At 45.3% G+C, this 21,666-nt stretch overlaps 1 protein-coding gene across 1 annotated transcript in view; it reads right to left on the bottom strand.

Annotated features, from left to right (window-relative positions):
- The window catches only part of GAB2 (GRB2 associated binding protein 2), a 206,953-nt gene that overhangs the window by 14,356 nt on the left and 170,931 nt on the right, over window positions 1–21,666 (bottom strand). The window contains exons 3-4 of the mRNA XM_054973128.1: window positions 9,789–10,026; window positions 2,890–3,476 (exon numbers count right to left, since the gene is read on the bottom strand). Of these exons, the coding sequence (XP_054829103.1) occupies window positions 2,890–3,476; window positions 9,789–10,026 (825 nt within the window). The remainder of the gene's footprint in view (window positions 1–2,889; window positions 3,477–9,788; window positions 10,027–21,666) is intronic.

Here is a 21,666-nt window from a genome sequence, read left to right as displayed (position 1 = left end):
TAACTCTACCAAATTGGAATCAAGAGTTGGTCAAAAGTAGTCTAGTTTCTACTTATCGAGAGATATTTTTCAGTTGTTAGAAGAGAAATTCCTTTGAGGTAACTCCGCTCTCTCACAAGCATAAGCAAAACTTCAACAGGAAAGAAGAAACCTTAAGAATGAACAGAGCATGGTTTCCAGTTCTGAAAAACACCAGGCTAACAAAACACTCTATACCCGACAATAGCCCTGCAGAGAAGATTAGCACATCAAGCACCAATCCATATGCAAAAGAACCTCCTCAGGATACAGTGAAGCCTCCCGCCATTAGCATTCCACACCCTGGGAAACTCTTACAGGATGACTCAGCTCAACCCCACCCCTCCTGAGTAGATAGAAATGACCTGCCAACATCTTTTCCACACTGTGACACAGAGATCTCTGTCTTTTGGTGCTACACCTCTGAAGATGCCAGCCACAGCTGCTGGCGAAATGTCAGGAACTACAATGCCAAGACCACGGCAATACAGCCCGGAAAACCCACAACAACCTCCGCTCTCTAACTTTGTATGTAACATGTGGCACGGTGGATTTGTGTTGGACCAGGAAACGGGAGATTTGGGTTCCAATCCCCCCACAGCCATCAAAGCTGGCCAGTTATTCTCTTTCCATATAATCTAACTCACAGAGTAGTTAATGAGGATAAAAGTAGAAGGAGGGCAGAATGATGCTATAAGCTGTTTTGGATTCCCATTTGGGAGAAAAAGAAGGGTGTAAATATCTAAAGACATAAAATAAATGTACTATGTAAACATTTGCATCATGCTATGCGTGTGTGTGCATGCTCCGTAACTTGAAAGCCCTTCGCAGGTAAATGCTGCCAACTTTACGACAGACCTTATCCACATATTAGTTTGTACACCAAAACAATAACTACTGTATTTTTGGTGGTTGTTGTGGGTTTTCCGGGCTGTATTGCCGTGGTCTTGGCATTGTAGTTCCTGACGTTTCGCCAGCAGCTGTGGCTGGCATCTTCAGAGGTGTAGCACCAAAAGACAGAGATCTCTCAGTGTCACAGTGTGGAAAAGGTGTAGGTCATTTGTATCTACTCAGGAGGGGTGGGGTTGCGCTGAGTCATCCTGTAAGAGTTTCCCAGGGTGTGGAATGCTAATGGCAGGAGGCTTCACTGTATCCTGAGGAGGTTCTTTTGCATATGGATTGGTACTTGATGTGCTAATCTTCTCTGCAGGGCTATTGTCGGGGATAGAATGTTTTGTTAGCCTGGTGTTTTTCAGAACTGGAAACCATGCTCTGTTCATTCTTAAGGTTTCTTCTTTCCTGTTGAAGTTTTGCTTATGCTTGTGAATTTCAATGGCTTCCCTGTGCAGTCTGACAAAGTAGTTGGAAGTGTTGTCCAGTATTTTGGTGTCCTGGAATAAGATACTGTGCCCTGTTTGAGTTAGGCTATGTTCAGAAGATTAGCACATCAAGTACCAATCCATATGCAAAAGAACCTCCTCAGGATACAGTGAAGCCTCCCGCCATTAGCATTCCACACCCTGGGAAACTCTTACAGGATGACTCAGCTCAACCCCACCCCTCCTGAGTAGATACAAATGACCTACACCTTTTCCACACTGTGACACTGAGAGATCTCAGTGTCAATCAAATGTTGTTATTATTGTTATTATGTTATTATGTTATTATTGTTATTATGTAACTTGCCTAAGCTGAGTAGAAAGGCGGCATAGAAATGTTTTAAATCAATAAAAACAATAAACTGATCTAATGTGACAATGGAGTAACAGTAAGTAGAGTTGCTAACTCCCCCGAGAAAAAAATGCCCTGTCAGTTTAACAGAGGCTTAATGGGATGTTGTTTACCGGATGTGGTTAGTTACCTTCATGCCATGAAAAGTTTTATCTGCCCCTTTCCGTAAATTAAGCCTTGATTAAAGTGTCAAGACGTTTTTCTCCATGCCTGCTGGCAAACCTACAGTGCAGTTCTGACTAGCAACACATGAATTAGGCATGTGCCACGCAATTTATCCCACAATCCTCCGCAATCCTCTCAGGTGACACTGAGAGATCTCTGTCTTTTGGTGCTACACCTCTGAAGATGCCAGCCACAGCTGCTGGCGAAACGTCAGGAACTACAATGCCAAGACCACGGCAATACAGCCCGGAAAACCCACAACAACCATCGTTCTCTGGCCGTGAAAGCCTTCGACAATACTGTATTTTTATCCCACTCTTCAGACAGATTAGTGCCCCACTCAGAGTGGTGAACAAGGTCAGTGTTGTTGTTATTCCCACAGTACACCTGGGGAGCTGGGGTTGAGAGGAGTGGCTTACCCAAGGCCACCTGCAGAGTTCATGGCAGTAGTGGGAGTCGAACCAGCAGAGTGCTGATTCACAACCCAACCACTCAACTACTATGCTGCAGCAGCTCCTATAATAATTGTGCTTAGACTGATTAGTGAGCCACTCAGAGTGGTGAACAAAGTCAGTGTTATTGTTATTCACACCATACAGCTGGGGAGCTGGGACTAAGAGGAGCAGCTTCCCTAAGGCCACCTGATGAACTCATGGCAGTAGTAGGATTCGAACCAGCAGAGTGTCGATTCACAGTCCAACCACTTAACCACTACGCTGCAGCAGCTGTCCTTTCTGGCTCTCAAACGAGCACCTGGAGAACAGCACAAGCCCTGACACCATTCTATATCAAAAAGTGCCCCACAGAATTTTTGGAAGCAAATTCCTTCCAGCCCTCAGTGTGCCAAGATGCTACTAGAACAGGAATTCTTCCCATCAGATGACGCAATACTGCTTCCAAGTACTAAACCAAATGGCCAATTATAATCCCCCAACAATAGGTAAACTCAATCCTACACCCAGAACCCATGTTTACCTCTATGCAGCCTGCAGTTTTCCATTGCTGGCAGGGTGTTCCTCCTGGGAATAGTGGCAGCCACAGAGCCCATGCCTAGGCCTTCGCCATCCAACAGTCGCTGTTGAGGGCTGCCCCACCGTGTCTCTGCCTGCCCTGGCTTGGGAGGCCGAGGAGGAGGTGCAGCCGGTGTTTCATTGGCAGCCACCGCCAGGGCATTGTGGTTTTTGTCCAACGTGAATGTCCTTGGGATCTGATAAATGGACAAGGGAGTGCCGGGGACGTCGTAAGAATCTGTGGATAGCTCTCCAAAGTCCTTGCAAAGAGTATTGTTGGGAGTCTTAAAGGTATAGACGTCCTCGCTATCCGTTTCGGAGCCCGTGAGGCTCGATTTGGTGTGGGCGTAGCATCCGAAGCTCCTGGGAAGGTCGTAGGCGCTGTCCCGGAGCTCTGAATTGTGCCTGCTGGGCTTGGGTAAACTGTAGAAGCCGTGGACTTGTCCGCCCGTGCCATTCATGCAGTGACCGTTCCCCTGAGAGAGTTTCTGAACGGACGGGTCACTTCTCATGAAGAACGAGGACCTGGTGGCTTGAGAGAAACTAGCACTCCTAAAAGAAAGAGGGGGAAAGGGACATCGTAGAGATAATCCTTGGAAAGAAGCTGGCCATTGGCGACCAAGTAGAATATGGATATGCCCACCACAAAGATTCTAGCTTAACTGTCATTCTACCTCTTCAAAACAACTAACCAAACTAGCACCTTCCCAGAGCAAAGAAATACAGTATAGCTTACTACGTAATCTATATATATGAGTGTTACATTTTACTTAAATAAAGTGCAAAAGTGCGAAGAGTGCTCCGCTACTATTCAATATATACCTATTTAACAATATTACAATTCATACATAATACTCATTTATTCTCCTTGTAACAATAAATAGTTCCATACAATAAAGAACTACAAAAATATACTACAAAAAAGAACTACAAAAATATATACATACCCAATTCATTTCGTTTAATGGAACGGATTGGATCCTTATTGCTATAAGGAGGATACAAACTGAGTGCATGAAAAGGACAACCGAAGGGTGTGGAAGACTCCCTGTTATGGAAACTGTACAAGCCTCCGAGTCTTACATAACGGGCAGTAAAATGGGAAATGGGTCCCTCGAGATATTTTCCTTGAAATCCCCCTTGAGCACCTTTGCAGAAAAAGTGGCTAATATTTTAAATAAATAAAAATAGTGTCAAGAGAAGAAACTCCCTATCTCAGCACCAATGAAGATCAGTGCCGTGAGACAGAGCTACAGCGGAGAGAGAAATTGTCGAGTCATTTCTTTTCCAAACAGCTGAAGTCATCTACTCTGAATCTCTGGGGGGAGTTGTTTTATTTATAACTTTTCATTAATTCCACCTCAAGTGAAACATTTTTTTAAAAAAAATATTAATAAAAAACAGATGTAGGAATAAAACCCTCTTAAACTCAGGAAAAACTCTTGGGTTTACGAGAATCCAGCTGTGATTTGAACATGTCACAACCTTCCTTCATCTTCTCTCCCTGGCTCTTGTTCATGACATTTTAGTTAGTTCCCAGCTATCATACCAGTGGTGGAAATCTCAACTTTCTATTTTCCAGCAAGCATTTCAAACACAAATGTTCTCTCACATAGGAAACTAAAACACTATGAAAATGATTAAAGATCTACTAAATGCATTAACCCACAAAATGTATCTCTTCCACAATATAAAAGTTACGGAAAGGTAAAATTTAAGAAATAGTATAGCTTTCTCTACCAGAATAGATATTGGCTGATTCCACACACGTTGGATAATGCACTTTCAATGCACTTTATCAATCGTTTGAGGTGGATTTTTTGTTCTGCACACGAAAAAATCCGTTCCAAATGATCTGTAAAGAGGATTGGAAGTGCATTATCCAACGTGTGCAGAATCACTCATTGTATTATTTTAATAATGATTTTCTTACCATTTTCAGTTCCCTTTGTGTTCAAAAGGGATTAGGAAACTTGAAAACTCTTCTCAGACCTATCGCTCCTGTCTTCTTACCATGCCATACAATTCAATGTTGCCCATTTTCTAGGGATGGTACCAATTTTCCAGTATTGTCCCTAGTGAAATACTTTGTCCTTATTTTTTCTAGGAAGATTTAGGAGATACCTTTTAAAATTTTTGTTGATGGTTCTAGAATTGCCATTGAAGTTTCGTTCACCTTCTTCTTGGGTTCACAGAAATGAAATTTCTTCATAGAGGACTGACGTGTTCACATGTGCACACATGAAAACTAAGGGACCAGATAACACACAGCCAGCCGTTTCACACACTGCAGTGGGTGAGGCTTGTTTTGAACCATATTATAGGCCAATTATGTGCATTTTTTTTAATGCTTAACTGTAATGTTTTTAAATCTGTGCCAGATAGAATAATGCCCTGACCTGGATAGCCCAGGTGAGCCGGATCTTGTCAGATCTCAGAAGCTAAGCAGGGTCAACCTTAGTTAGTCATTGGATGGGAGACCTCCAACGAAGACCAGGGTTGCAAAGGCAGGCAACGGCAAACCACTTCTGTTAGTTTCTTGCCATGACAACCCCACCAGGGGGCACCATAAGTCAGCTGTGACTTGAAGGCACTCTCCACTCCTCCAAGTAGGATAATACAGTCTAGGGGTGGAGTTTTCCTCCATCCCGTAATCAGGTTCCAATTAACTCTTGACTACCCATTTTACTACAGTGGGAATAAATGAATACAGCACCCAAAAGGTGCAGTTCTAATATTTTGTTTGGCAACAGTGATACCAACGGCATGTCAGAATCTGCACAAAACACATAGGCCTAGATCCAAACTAGCTGTTTTCACTGTTGTAAACTGCTCTGAGTGGGTGTTAAGTCATCCTGAAGGGCGGTATATAAATCAAATGTTGTTGTTGTATTGTCGAAGGCTTTCACGGCCGGAGAACGATGGTTGTTGTGGGTTTTCCAGGCTGTATTGCCGTGGTCTTGGCATTGTAGTTCCTGACGTTTCGCCAGCAGCTGTGGCTGGCATCTTCAGAGGTGTAGCACCAAAAGACAGAGATCTCTCAGTGTCACCTGAGAGGATTGCGGAGGATTGTGGGATAAATTGCGTGGCACATGCCTAATTCATGTGTTGCTAGTCAGAACTGCACTGTAGGTTTGCCAGCAGGCATGGAGAAAAACGTCTTGACACTTTAATCAAGGCTTAATTTACGGAAAGGGGCAGATAAAACTTTTCATGGCATGAAGGTAACTAACCACATCCGGTAAACAACATCCCATTAAGCCTCTGTTAAACTGACAGGGCATTTTTTTCTCGGGGGAGTTAGCAACTCTACTTACTGTTACTCCATTGTCACATTAGATCAGTTTATTGTTTTTATTGATTTAAAACATTTCTATGCCGCCTTTCTACTCAGCTTAGGCAAGTTACATAATAACAATAATAACAACATTTGATTGATATGCCGCCCTTCAGGACAACTTAACAGAGTGGTTTATAAAGTATGTTATTATTATCCCCACAACAATCACCCTGTGAGGTGGGTGGAGCTGAGAGAGTTCCGACAGAGCTGTGACTGACCCAAGGTCACCCAGCAGGCTTCAAGCGGAGGAGTGGGGAATCAAACCTGGCTCTCCAGATCAGAGTCCTGCTGCTATTAACCACTACACCAAAACATGCCAGAGAAGGTTGGCTGCCTCCTTCTTTAGTATTGCAACATCAGATATTACTTCGTCTTCTTACTAAGGAATCTATAATAAACCATCAAGGAATGCCAGGGTTCAATGGAACAAACCGGGCTATTTTGGAAATCATGAAAAATACACTTTTGTCCGCAAAATTCAACAGGCTGATTTAGCTGCACTATTTTCTTCGTCAATAGGTGGTGCTCTTTATAAAATAATCACTCGGTTCTATATCTATCCAGCAGAGTCGCCTCTTTCTTTTATATCTAACTTTTACCGAACAACCTTGCAAGAGAATAAGTAGGTGGTGTTGTCGTGTTGAAGGGCACCTATCGCTTCTCATTGTTTGTACTCAGGCAGTGTGTCAAGTATTCTGGCAAGATCCAGCCAAAGAGCTGGCAGCAGAAGCTATTCCACGCAAGGGGGAAAAAAGTCTAATTTCCACAGGGCTACATCTGCTGGTGCATGGGTTGCCAACTTTGGCCTGGGAAATTCCTGGAGATTTGGGGTGGGGCCTGAGGAGAGCAAGGTTTGTGGAGGGGAAGGACTTTCCCTTTCTCATTATAGCCCACTAAAGTACCCAAAAAGTTATCAAGGCTTAGGGGGGCAGAGGGACCATCAGGAACAACATGGAGAAGGGAAATCACCACTGGATTCATCTTAGTGCCTCTGTCAGCATATCAGCACCACAGATGGCAATATACCACTCTTCTACACAGATTAGTGCCCCACTCAGAACAGTGAACAAAGTCAGTGTTGTTACTATCCTCACAATACAGTTGGGGAGCTGGAGCTGATAGGGGTGGCTTACTCAAGGCCACCCACTGAGCTCATGGCAGTAGCGAGATTCAAACCAGCAGAGCGCTGACTCACAGCCCAACCACTTATCCATTATGCTACGGCAGCTCCTATAATAATAACTGTGCTTATAGACCACTCTTCTAGACAGTGCCCCACTCAGAGCAGTGAACAAAGTCAGTGTTGTTATCGTCCCCACAATGCAGCTGGGGAGTTGGGGCTGAGAGGAGTGGCTTATCCAAGGCCACCTACTGAGCTCATGGCAGTCAAGGGATTCGAACCAGCAGAGTGCCGATTCACAACCCAGTCACTTAACCGCTATGCTGCAGCAGCTCTCTATAAGGCTTAAAGCACTTTTCTCTACTGATTTGAGATTGGGATCATATAGACCCTAATGAAGTCATGGTTTAAAAAGAAAACAGTGAGAGCATTTAGCAATGACTTCACCGAAATGTTAAAAAAAAATAGGAATTGTATTCAAAATTACAGTTCTATTAAATATGTCTTTGGCAGAAGCTTTCAGAGATAAACTGGTACAAAATGGATTAAATTTGGAGTGTGAATATCTCTTATTTTCCTCTTTTCCTATTGCCTTCTTTTCCTAGTGTTACTGTCTTTTCCAGTGAGTCTTCTCTTCTCATGATGTTTACTTTGCCCTAAGGGCCAAGCGACAAGTGATGAATGACACTTGAACGGCAAGTGAACAGACTCACATGTATTCCTCACTGTTCACTTGCCCACTTGCAAGTCTGTTCACTTGCCATTCAAGTGTCATTCGACACTTGTCGCTTGGCCCTAAGTCACACTGAGTTTAACAGGGAATTTGCTGACTCTCTACGTGAGACGCCTCGGTGCGTGTTTGTCAAGTGTAGGGATATGTAATGTTAGCCGGGAAGTGTAATTTAAAAAGACAGAGCCTGCAGAGATCGCTCCTCAGAGGGTTCGTTAATTTCATCTTCTCCTCCAGGAAGGCTCTGTCAATTTCACCTCCCCAGTCTTAAACTGTGTGGGATCGCAACCAGAGGGCAGTGAGGAATGGAAATGGGCTGCAGCTGCCTTCCAGATCTGGGCTTGGACCTGGAAAGGTTATAATGGGCTGAAGTTTCCTTCTGGCATTTCACAGCCCATTCACACAGCCCCAGTGTATAGCAAAGCCTTTGCCCTGCTGCCGGCTCTGTCTTTTTAAACTACCCTTCCTGGCTAACATTGCATCTCCCAACACTTGTTCTGCATGTGTCAGATGTCTCATGAGTTCAAGAAGACTCAGGTGGGCATGCATGCCATTGCAGCCAGCCAAAGTCTCTCCAAGAAATAGAATACCCTCATCCAATTTTGGAAGCCAGTTGCTTTCCATGGACTGGATCCTATGACTCCCTTCCACCAAGGCTTGAGCTATATTAGACATTTTACCATGAGTCCAGACAGGGTTCTCCCAGCCTTGATCTGAGCCCTCCGTCCTGACTTGTGGCAAAACATCTTGTGTAGTTTGGTTCTCAGTTGGATCCTATGACACTGGTCCACTAACTGTTCCTTCCATAGAGAAAGACTTGCTCCCCTGTAGAACACTTCTGCCTGCTGAAGAAAGGCTTCCTCTCATGGAGAAAGGTCCTTTTTGTTGTTGTTTACGGTAGTCCTCCTATGTCGGACGGAAGATTTGGTGGAAGGATGTGATAGGATCCGGCCCTGTGTATGAACACAACTCATGGTTGAATGCATCTATTTCGGTTCTCGTAAGATGACAGATATAGCAAACTTTGTCACGTCTTATTATATAAACTCTGCCAGATTCCTAGAAATAAGTCAATTTCTCCTTTGGTTTTCAAAAACTATAATAAGTTCTCCAGAGAAAAAGACCTTTTAAAACTGAAGATTGAGCTTTATAACAACAACAACATTATTCGATTTATACACCGCCTTTCAGGATGACTTAATACCCACTCAGAGCAGTTTACAAAGTATGTTATTATTATCCCCACAACAACAAACACCCTGTGAGGTGGGCGGGGCTGAGAGAGCTCTGAGAGAGCTGTGACTGACCCAAGGTGACCCAGCTGGCTTCAAGCGGAGGAGTGGGGAATCAAACCTGGTTCTCCAGTCCCGCACTCTTAACCATTACAGCAAACTGGCTCTGAATCTTCCATATGCAAACCATACGCTCTACCTCTATTGGTTCCTCCCCCAATAACAGAATTATCACCAGTTCACACTTTTGCTGCAATAGCAAGAGCTGTTTAAATAATTCAGGATGAGGACAATGGAGAGATGTGCTTCTGAGCATGTGCAGAATCTCCAATGAGTAGTTCTTTCCAACCGTTATGCATCAATCTAGGGACTAATGTTTCCGGGGTATGATACATTGATCTCAGGTGCCGATCCCTTAGTAAAGCAAGTGCTGCCTGCTTACCTGGTTTCTGACTTCCTGCTCATGCACTGGTGTAGAAAGAGATAGTCTTGGGGGGCGCTGGCGGAAAGAGTGGACCGGATATGGTTCGTGGGGGAATCGAATGTGAAGAGGGTGGGTTGGCTGGAGTGTGAAGGAGCCGATGACTTCCGTTCCCGCAGCAGCCGGTGGTTGGAACCGCTCAGTTCGGCTGGGGAAGAACGCGGTCCGTGGCTCACAGAGGGAATGTTTCTTACTGAGTCTGCACAGGACAAAGAAGGGAGTCATACGAGGGTTCGTTACAGTTCAATACCTTTTCTAAAGCGCCAGAATCACTGATACAGATACATCTTCTAACCACCTTGAAATTGGCCTCTGAATGGGCTGCAGTGGAAGGTTTGTAATGTTTGTCTTCCTAAGCAAGGCTCAGTCTTGCCTATACACCACACCACACCACACCATCATAGAATCATAGGGTTGGAAGGGACCTCTAGGGTCATCTACCAACCCCTTGCACAATGCTGGAGATTCATACCTACCTCCCCCTCATGACACACACACTCTAGTGGCCATTCCTCCATGCTCAGAAGATGGCGAAACACCATCAGGATCCCTAGCCAAACTGGCCTGGGGAAAATTGCTACCTGACCCCAAGGAGGCCTTATCCTGGGCATGTAAGAAGGGGTAAAGAGAACTAAGCACTGATGTAACCCTTCCTACCCTCCCTCTCATGATCTGCCTATAGTATAGTATAGTATAGTATAGTATAGTATAGTATAGTATAGTATAGTATAGTATAGTATAGTATAGTATGGCACGGCACGGCACGGCACGGCACGGCACGGCACGGCACACTATACTATACTATACTATACTATACTATACTATACTATACTATACTATACTATACTATACTATACTATACTATACTATACGACAGCCCCGGCACCAGGGTTTCTGGTGCTGGAGGCCAGCCTTGCGCGTGATGACATCATCACGTGACGACATCATCACACAGTGCCACCGGTGGGTGGCTGGGGCGGAGCGAGGAGGCTGCCCGTGCGCTGCACGCCGCCCCGGCCACCTGTCGTTCCTGGCCCATGTCTGCTGCGCCCACCTGGGGGCCGGCGGCGGCGGCGCAGGGCTGGCTGGCGGTGGCACGGGACGCACACCTCCGCCCCCGGGGCCCCCTCTGGCCCTGTGGGCCCGCGGCCCCTGCCTCACGGCCTCAACGGTGGCGCCGGCCCTGACTATAGTATAGTATACTATACTATACCCTTTTACTGATGTCGATTAATTTTCTTATGCTTCAGACAACTTCCTCCTCGGACTACTTCTTCCTTGATTACAGGTAGTTGTTGATTATCCTACTTAATTGTACTTTTTGTTTATCCGCACCGTATGAAGGAATTCTGCTTGAAGTGCATTCTTAAGTCACCAATCTGCACCAAGAAATCTTTAGCATGCAGCCCTAGAAATCGCCCTTCGGCTAGATTTCAAACTGTGTGCCTTTTCACAGATGCTCTCCCACTGAGGAAACCGGGAAAACTTCTGGGCACACTACTTGCTAAAAGCATTTCAAAGCTACTGAAAGAACATTAGCCTAGACTGCTTTGTGAGAGGCCCGGAGAGAGCCGGCTGCAGTAAAAGGGCTTCATACAAAGCACCACAAGTCATGCCCGAACATTTAAAGTGCTCTAAATTGGCATCCTGGAAAGCACCCCCTTCCAGTCCCATTATGCACGGAGATTTTAGGAAAGGGTTAGGGTTGCCAACCTTCAGGTGGGGACTGGAGATCTCCCAGAATTACAACCAATCTCCAGACTACAGGGATCAGTTCCCGTAGAGAAAACGACTGTGTTGGAGGGTGGAGGGGTAAGGGTAGGTGGTATGGGTAAGTTGTAAGGGTAAGATTAAGGGGTACGGGTAAAGTTAAGGTGTAGGGGAAGGTTGAGGATTTCTTGTAAGGGTAAGGATAATCAGTAATGGTAAGGGGTAAGGGTAAGGTAAGGGTAAGGGGTATGGGCAGGGCTTTTTTTCAGCAGGAACACAGTGGAACGGAGTTCTGGCACCACTTGTGACCAGTGGCCCCGCCTCCTGATGTCCAGACAGAGAGATTTGTAAGGGGGGACGTTTTGTAAGGGGGGGTCTGTGTGTTTCTCCCTCATTTTCCTCTTGAGAGTTCCACCACCTCTATTCCCAGGAAAAAAGCCCTGGGTATGGGTAAGGTTAATGTTTAAGGGAAGGTTTAGTAGTTAGGGTAAGGGGTAAGGATATGGGGTAAGGGTAAGGTAAAGTTAAGTGGTAAGGGTAATGGTAAGGGAAAGAGTAAGTGTAAGAGAAAAGGTAAGGGGTAAGGGGTAAGGGTAAGGGCACTTACCCATACACTTATGCCCTTTTGACGACCCTCTCCTCACAAATCTTGCTCTCTCCAGGCTCCAACCCCAAATCTCCAGGGATTTCCCAACCCCAGCAAACCTAGACGGTATGGCCTCTACAAACTGCTGAGAGGATGGACGGGTCACAGAACAAAGCTGAGTCAATCTGCTCTGAGTCTCTCTACACAAGACACCTTACACGAGTAGGGTCAAGTGAAATCTAACACTTGTTCCTCCATTGGGGCCGCACACACACACACACCCCCGCTAGGGAGACGGCGTACCCTTGAATATAAGACCACACAGAAAGTAAGTCACTTCAGCATCCTTGTGTAAGATGTCTCTTGTGTAGAGACACTCTCAGGAGTCTATGTTTGTCATAGCCCTCCTATGATCCCTCCCTGAAGTGCCCCCCCCAGCGGTTAATTTTTTATCCTCCCAGAAAATGCAGTACAAAGATTAGTGGTTTAGGCTTATCACCATACAGCTTGATTAAATATAAAATAAATGAAAGGAGTCATTTGAATTGATATTTTTCCAACCTCCCCCCCGCAATATTTACAAAATAATATTATCAAAGAAAAGCATATACTCTTCGTAAGTCCTCCAGACAAGACCCCACTTTAAAAAACAAAAACACTGATTCATACAGTTTAGACAACCCCAGGTTCTCTAAGCAGGTCTTCAATCGTCAATGGAAAAGCAGTCGATTTGGGGGGACTGAAAACAATTGAAGGTAGAGATGTAAACTGTAGGTGAGGGTCAACCCTGCCATGCAATACTTGACATTGAACCTTAACCTCCCTCTCCTTTGGGGTTTAAAGGGGTCAGCTAGACTGGGCTTGTCCTGCCACATCTGTGAGCATGCAGTAAATTAGCATGTCAAACCGCACGTGGTGACACGTGTATGTACTAAATATGGAAATGTTCTTGACACTGTATGGAAATGCCTGCCACTGATTGTACTAATCTCACACTATGTAATGCGCCTTGAATCTCAGTGAGAAAGGCGGAATATAAATGACATAAATTAATAAAAATAAATGAAAAATAAATAGAAAAACAACTCGGTTGGATAGTTTTGTCCAGGGCTCATTTTGAGGGGGAACGCGCTGGAACGCTGTTCTGGAATCTCTGAAAAGAGATCACGTGGGTGGTGGCCCCGCCCACGTGATTCCTTTTCCTCCCCACGTTGTCCATGTCTTTAGTAGCAGGCGGTGGCGGCAGCAGCAGCATTGAGGCAGTGCGTGGCCCATGGTGGCCTCTGGAGCCGGCCCCGTGGCCAGCCGGTCCGCTCGGGCCTGTGTGGCCCATCCTCCCAGCCTGCAAGCTGGTCAAGGCGGCGCACGGCAGCCTCTGGAGCCGGCAGTTGGGCCGCTCGGGCCTGCGTGGCCTGTCCTCTTGTCTTGGAAGTCGGTGCAGGCCGTGCGCAGGCCGCAGCAGCCTCGGAGCCAGCACCGCGGCCAGCCGGCACCACTGCGGCCTGCGCAGGCGTTCCTCTGGGCCTGCAAGCTGGAGAGGCAACGTGCAGGCCGCAGTGGCCTCGGAGCTGGGCCTGCGCCTCTTTCCTCCGGGCCTGCAAGCTTTGGTCTCCGTTACTGTTATGTCCCCCTTCCCCAGATGTACAGTATGCACTTGCAACATTAATTTTTTAAAATCTGTGTTTTGCTGGCTTTGTTCTATGTGGTCAGAGGGCACTAATCTGTCTAGAAAAGCACTACAGAAACACACTGTTCTTGTTACAGTTATGTCTGAGTTGGGAAATACCTGGAGATTTTTGGGGTGGAGCATATGTCCAGGTGTGTGGCATATGTAAATCAGTTATGCCAATGACACACTTCCGGTGATGGCAAGGGGTGTGGCATATGGTAATGAATTATGCTAATGATTTCCTGCAGCTCTTTTTCTACGAGATGTCACTGAGAGATCTCTGTCTTTTGGTGCTACACCTCTGAAGATGCCAGCCACAGCTGCTGGCGAAACGTCAGGAACTACAATGCCAAGACCACGGCAATACAGCCTGGAAAACCCACAACAACCATCTATCAAGAATCTCCAATGATATTGAGAATTATTATTTTTTTTAAAAAGAGGGGCACATTAAGCGGGACCTCATTAATAATACTTGTGCAGTATGAAAAACAAGCGCCGTGAGCACACACGTAGAACCGAAGGTTGTCAAACCTAGCAAGAGCTTGTTTAATGTTCACACAGAAGAAAGTAATTTTAATAGCATGTTGTAGTTCATTTGTGGTTTGAAGCTCATGTTGAGAATCATCCACCTGGGAATTCTAAATCAACCATCCAACAAGAGGTTATGTTTTATTCATGTTTCGCCAGACACTTGCTTATCTATCTACACATTTTATCTATTTTTATCCCATCCTTTCTCCAGGAGCATGCCTGGTTCTTCCACATGTTAACCCCACAATAACCCTGTGAGGTAGGTCAGGCAGAGAGACAGCAATTGTCCTAGTGAGGATTTGAATTTGCATCTCCCAGACTGGAGTCCAGCATTCTAAGAATTACATAACACAAGAAAACGAAACAGAAGTCCAGAGGCACGTGAAAAACTAAATATATTCCAACGTAAGCTTTCGTGTTGTGGGTTATCCAGTCGGCCTCGTGACGAGAGACAGAATTCGAACTTGGGTCTACCAGATCCTAGTTCAACAATCTAACCACTACCCTCACTCTCAGGACGGAGTGTTTAAAGCAGTTCATGTGCCTTATCTTGCATCTTTGCAACAACCCTATAAGGAAGATCAGTACTTCTTTTTATGCTACCGCTTTTAATTGTTTATTTTTGTATTCTTAAATTGATGGGCTCTGCTCTGAGCCTGCTTGCAGGGAGAGTGGACTACAAATTGAATTATTATTATTATTATTATTATTATTATTATTATTGACGACGACGACGACGACGATTGGCACCTTGAACATAATACACCAGACATAACAGTCGTGGAAAATCGAAAAGTCTGAATAATTGACATTGCAATTCCTGGGGGTGCCGGAGTCGAAGAAAAAGAACAAGAAAAAATGATTAAATATAGAGATCTGGCAATAGAAACCACCCGACTGTGGAAGAAGAATACAACAGCAGTCCCCATTGTCATTGGGGCACTTGGAACCATCTCAAAAAACTTTGCAATTCATATGGAAAAACTGCAGCTTTCTGACATAACACCTACAGAGCTGCAAAAGACGGCGCTGCTTGGAACAGCGTACATATTACACCGATATCTGGTTGATACGTAGGTCTCCGGTGGAAACTTGTATCAGCTTAGCAAGGCCAATCAGTAATAACATGTGACCTCTGATTATTGTTGATTGTGTTTCGGATAATTCGGATGATGAGGATGAGGATGATGAGGATGATAAATGGCGCTACGTGGAACAGCATACATATTACGCAAATATCTGGTTGATACTTAGGTCTCTGGTGGAAACCTGTATCAGCTTAGCAAGGCCAATCAATAATAACATGTGACCTATGCTTATTGCTGATTGTATTTCAGATAACAATAACAACAACAACAACAACAACAACAACAACAATAGCCAGAGAGGGCCAAGGTTACATCCAGACAGGGAATTTTTGGATTCGTAGCATAGCCCCTCCACCTTAATGCCACGCCGGCTTGCCCCCTTTGCACTTATGTATAACCCACAAAAATATAGACAGTAGTTCACATACAGATTTTTTAAAAAACCTCACTTCCTTGTCGTGAGCCTCCTATACTGTGTCAAAGTCTAAAAACTGACATGTCTTCTAGGTTTCCTCTCTGCCTCCCCCACATACCACATGGTTCTATCAAGATCGAAAAAGGGTCATTAATAAAAGCCAATACGTGGGGGCTGGCTTCACTGGTTCGTGGCTAAGCATATCATCGATCAATATTTAACATTAACCTTAATGATTTTGATGTGGGATTAAGAACAAAAGCTCTCTTCCTACAAAGAAGCCTCAAATCCTGTGCCTGGGGAGGGGGCAGGAAAGCACCACGATGCAGTCAGAATAAGAAGTCATATTTTGATACAGCCAGTGTTGTTCTCGGACTAAAGAGACCTGGACTCCAATTCCCAATCTGCTAGGAAGTTCAGCAGGTGACCTTGGTTCAATCACTCTCTGTCATCCTATCCTACCTCACAAGATTATTATGGAAATAAAGTTTATTATATTTTTATGCCACCCTTCCTCCAATGGGCCCAAGGCAGCATACACAGTTCTCTCTGCCTCAATTTATCATCACACCAACCCTGCTAGGTAGGTTTAATCTACCTATCAAATACACTTTCATCCAACACTTTCAATCTATTTCTTCTTTTTTGGGAAGGGGCTTATTTTTCTGAAGTGCTCGGGTCCCTTTGGTGAGACAGGCGGTAAATACATACCCGAAACAAACAAATGTTTATCCCACCATTCTTCCAAGGGCAGTGTACGTGGTTCTACCCTCCTCTGTTTACCTTCACAACAACCCTGAAAGTTAGGTGAAGCTGAGAAAGAATGACTGGACCAAGGGTGCCCAAGGTGCTCTATAGCAAACAGGAATACGAACTATGCTCTCTCCAGTTTTTGTACAACACTCTAACCGCTAGGCCACAGCAGGTCCAGGGCTTTTTTTCAGCAGGAATGTGGTGGAATGGAGTTCCGGCACCTCTTGAAAATGGTCACATGGCTGGTGGCCCCGCCCCCTGATCTCCAGACAGAGGGGAGCTTAGATGGCCCTCCGTGCCGCTGAATGGCGTGGAGGGCAATCTCAACTCCCCTAAGTCTGGAGATCAGGGGGCGGGGCCACCAGCCATGTGACCATTTTCTCCGAGGGCAACCCACTGAGTTCCACCACCTCTTTTCCCAGAAAAAAAACCCTGAGCAGGTCTATACGTGAACAGGTACACTGAGCTCTCTGGAGGAACGGCAGGAAAAAAAGCCAATCAATAAATTGGGTTACTTTGGATAACTGATTTTGATTGCAAATGATATGTAGGATTTCTGGATTTGGAGTTTATTTATTTATTAGATTAGATTAGATTTTTAGTCCGCCCTCCCCGCCGGGCGGGCTCAGTTCTGGGTCATAAAGCAATTGTTTTATGTTTATTAATGGAAATCCTGAAGAACGATGGACACATGCTTGGATCGCTGAAAGTCCTACCCACATGCCATTCCAGTTTCTGCTTCTATGGGCGAAACGACACGTTACGTTCGAGAGGAAAATTTAACTGTTTAAAAATCGCCTCAAGGACCCGATGTGGTGGAACCTTGTGGTCTTGTCAACACCCCCTGCCTTTTCAAGCGCCGAAACAGTCATAAGGAGCTGTGTCGGCACCTGAAAACGTGTATGTGGGGGGAACAAGACCACGCCAGGCCTTCACGGCATGTTTTCAAAAGGCTCAATTTTCCTCTAAAATGGTCATGTATGAGCTGGCTTTCCAGTTGAGTCAACTACACACCAGACCACACACAGGGTTGGCCCAGCACATGCTGGTGTGTGAGGCCAAAAATCAAATTCTGTCTTTCTCTCTTTGGTTTATTAATATGGGGCAACCTCCTGGGATGCATTCTTAAACAACCTGCGTTGAAATTCATGGACAATGAGTTCCCGGTTATCTCCCTCTCTGCTGCCTTAATAATACCCCCAATTTGTCAAGTCACACAGTTTATTTATTTTATTTTATTTTATTTATTTATGTCATTTGTAGTCCGCCTTTCTCATTGAAACTCAAGGCGGATTACACAGTGTGAGATCAGTACAATCAGTAGCAAGGACAAGGGCAGGCATTTCCATAGGGGCCACCACAGAGAAGACTCAAAATTTCCTCACAGTACAACTACCTCAAAACATGATTGCATTTGCTATGCATATGACAGTACGGTTGCCAGGTCCCCCTGTCCTCCTGGTGGGAGGTGGGGGCCCAAGCACCTACCTGCTGTGTTTCTGTCACATGCGCGTAAAGTGCATGAACACTCTCAGGTCTACGTGATGATGTCAGTTCTGGGAAATGACATCATTGTGTGGGCTGCAGCTGCCACCTGAGAGCGCTCCCGCGCTTCATGGGGGACCGATCCGGGATGAATTGGGATGCCACAGATCACGGGTCCCGTGCTCTGCAGCATCCAGATATGGGCCTATTCAGGCCCGGATCAGCCCAGATTGGGTCCAAATTGGCCTGGAACGGGCCACTGCAGAGTGCGGGAGCACTCCCATGCTCTGTAGCAGCCCAGTCCAGGCTGATTCCAGTCTGATCCGGGCCGATTCAGGCCCAAATCAGGCCCGTGGGAGTGCACCATGCTGCCCAGGAGTGCACCCCAGGGGGTCCGTGCCTCCCCTGCCATCCAGGTAAGCGGGGGCAGGGGGTGGAGGGTTGGAGCGGAGGATCCCCTGCCCCCAGCAGGGAACTAATATAGGAGTGAACAACACAACCAAGGGTTAAATTCACAATTCTCTACTTTATATTCTAAGAAACCATACAAAAGGTATCACCTACAAATAAGCTTATTAAAGTGACTTAGCGCAAAATTGCAAAGATTCTCTAACAGTACATTGAGAACATACACAAAGCTATGAACCATAAGGGTAAACGGCCAAGTGCAAAAGCGAACAATAAGTACACAGTGAATACAATGCCTATACAAACATTCGCAACTGATTAAATTACCAAGCATTCCGGACAGTCCAAACAGGTGACTGGAAGTGGCAATAATGTCCAAAATGATACGTTATATTCACTGGATTTTAACTCGTCTTTTCTTTTCCTAGAAGGAGTTAAATTAGAGATGGCAAGCTTCCAAAGTCTGAGGACCCGACAAGGAACCGGTCATCAAGACGCTTGTTTCCGTGGAGCTTGCTTCATCACGGGTCTAGCAGACCTCGCCATCAATAACCATGCTAACACATCGCTATTCTCCAGCGGCAGCCGGACGCACCCTCTCTTGGCCATGCGGGGGACTGACAACTCTATATGACAGCAATCATATCACTGAGGTCTTTTCCCAATAAGCCCTAAATCAATGTACAATCTAACAAAAAACAAAGCTGCCACTGGCCACATTTTATATTTATCAGTCTTAATTTTTATGTGTGTGTAATTACAAATTAGACCATTGAGGACGGCCCAGAGGGCCAAAACGCGTTTGGTCTCTCTTTACGTGCAATCGATTTTTTGACATGGTTCTTTCATACGTGCCAACAATTTTGAGAATCCTGTAACTGATGTTACTAGGTCTAGGTTTTTAACTTTGTTCTACGGTTTTTAATCCCTTTAGCACTGTGCAATAAATAATTATATTTCTTTTATATTTTATATTTTCTTGGCCACTCAACCTTGTTGGTTTCTGACTTGTTTTTCAGGTCGGTTTCCCCCTCCCCTCTTTCCCCCCTTTTGTTTTTGTCCGTATTTTTCCAAAAAGCCATAAATTAATGTACCACCACTGCTTCCCCTTCCAAGGCCAGAAACAGTGTTCAGGAGACGATGAATTTAGTCCCCTCTTCTTTTGGTTATGCCGGAGTGTGACATCCAAATGTCGGGACGTCGCTTTTAAAGCTATAGATACTACATTACCGGTTGCATTCAACGGGATTTGGGAAATCATTTGGATAAAAAGACTTGCCTCATAAATCAAAGGGGTGAAGACGGGAATGTACAATGAGGAGTCCAGTGAATTTGAGGTCTGGGGTAGAATTCTGACAGCTTGGATATCTGAGGACTTCGCTTTTGTAATTTCGAACTCAACAGTTAAGTAGGTGACTGAAATAAAAAGAAATGTTACACCTGTCTCCATCATTGTGTGGAGTCATAAAAGGAAACGGTGGGGGTGGGAGGAAGGCGAGATGGTGGGGAGGGCACCTTTTTAGCAAACGCCAGTAAAAGCATGCTGCTTCTCCCCACCCCCCACCCCCAAGGGAGGCATTGATTTTCAAAAATGTATTCCCATTATACTCCCCACAGCGACCTGGCCACTGAGTGAGTGGTTGAAGCGAACTGAGAACCAGCATGTGTCTATTAGAGTTTAAACGATGAACCCCAAATAAGAAAAGCGAGGGGTGTATCAGAAGGCAACAGTGCAACTCGGAACCAGGAGAGAAAGAAACAGGAATTATTGTATGCAATGGAAATGGAGGGGTCATGCTTTATTTTGCACCTCTGCTGGCAACTGTGCTTTTTATTGGTTTCTCCGGTGTTTTATGTGCCATCAAGTCGCTTTTGACTTATGGTAGCCCTATGAATTACTGACCTCCAAAACATCCTATCATTAACAGCCTTGCTCAGTTAATCACAAATTTTAAAATAGCATTTTTATGGTATGTCAAGAGCTGCCCCGAGGTGAGGGCCTGATATGGACATCAAGGTAGGCGACTGAAAAAGAAATGTCAGGCTGAAAAAAGTCATGTGCTGAGACTGGTTATCATACACCCTTAATTGTCCTTGTTAATCTGGGTCAGCCCCCAGTTTTTGGTTACTGGTCCTTGTTAAAATACTGTTCTTAGTTCACATTTTAAGGGGGGAGATTTCAGTAATTTTTTAAAAAGGTGCTGGGCTTTGATCCAGGTTCCCTGAGCTGGAGGGAGTTTATCAAGTCGCTTTTTCCTCCCACTTGAAACTTGAAACACCACCACAGTGGGTCAGGGGACCCTCCAAAACAGCATGCCATATGGCACAGGAGGGCTACAAGAAGAGAGACTCAGAGCAGAGCCACAAGTGACGCCTGACACAGGTTGGACACTTGCCAGCTTCCCTCAAGTTTTGATGGGAAATGTAGGCAGCTTGGCGGAATGTTGGACAAGTGACAGTTGAAAAGTCCATTGGACAGCAGTCAGAGAGCCAAGCTGCAAGACCAGGATGCCTACATTTCCCATCAAAACTTGAGGGAAGCTGACAAGTGTCCAACCTGTGTCAGGCGTCACTTGTGGTTCCGCTCTGAGACAAAACTGCCTTCCTTCCACTCTCATACATGCTTTTTGTTCCATTCATGGAACTTGAAGTCTCTCAGTAGTGGCTTTATGTGGGGTACAGAAATTGATTTTATGTGGGGTACAGAAGAGTCCAGAAGGCAATAAAGATCTCGTTCCATTTACTCCCTCCATTTATGGGAGCTTGTATCCAACCTTTTGTATGCACCCACATAATGTGAGATAATTTCAGGATGTCTCCTAAACCACTTCTGGTTCTTGATCCAATTTTGACAGTACCTTCCTCTTATCCCATAAATCCATTTTTGAGGACCATTGTCAAAAGCTCAAGATGGGTAACTGAAAGCGGAACTACAAGTGACAAAAGGCACAGGTTGGACTCTTGTCAGCTTCCCTCAAGTTTTGATGGGAAATGTAGGCAGCTTGGCGGAATGTTGGACAAGTGACAGTTGAAAAGTTCACTGGACAGCAGTCAGAGAGCCAAGCTGCAAGACTAGGATGCCTACATTTCCCATCAAAACTTGAGGGAAGCTGACAAGTGTCCAACCTGTGCCTTTTGTCACTTGTAGTTCTGCTCTGTGTTAGTCTGCCTGTAGCAGCAGAAAAGAGCAA

This window comes from Eublepharis macularius, chromosome 3, assembly GCF_028583425.1.
Source record: "Eublepharis macularius isolate TG4126 chromosome 3, MPM_Emac_v1.0, whole genome shotgun sequence".
Classification (NCBI taxonomy): domain Eukaryota; kingdom Metazoa; phylum Chordata; class Lepidosauria; order Squamata; family Eublepharidae; genus Eublepharis; species Eublepharis macularius.
This window is presented reverse-complemented; position numbering and strand designations above follow the sequence as displayed.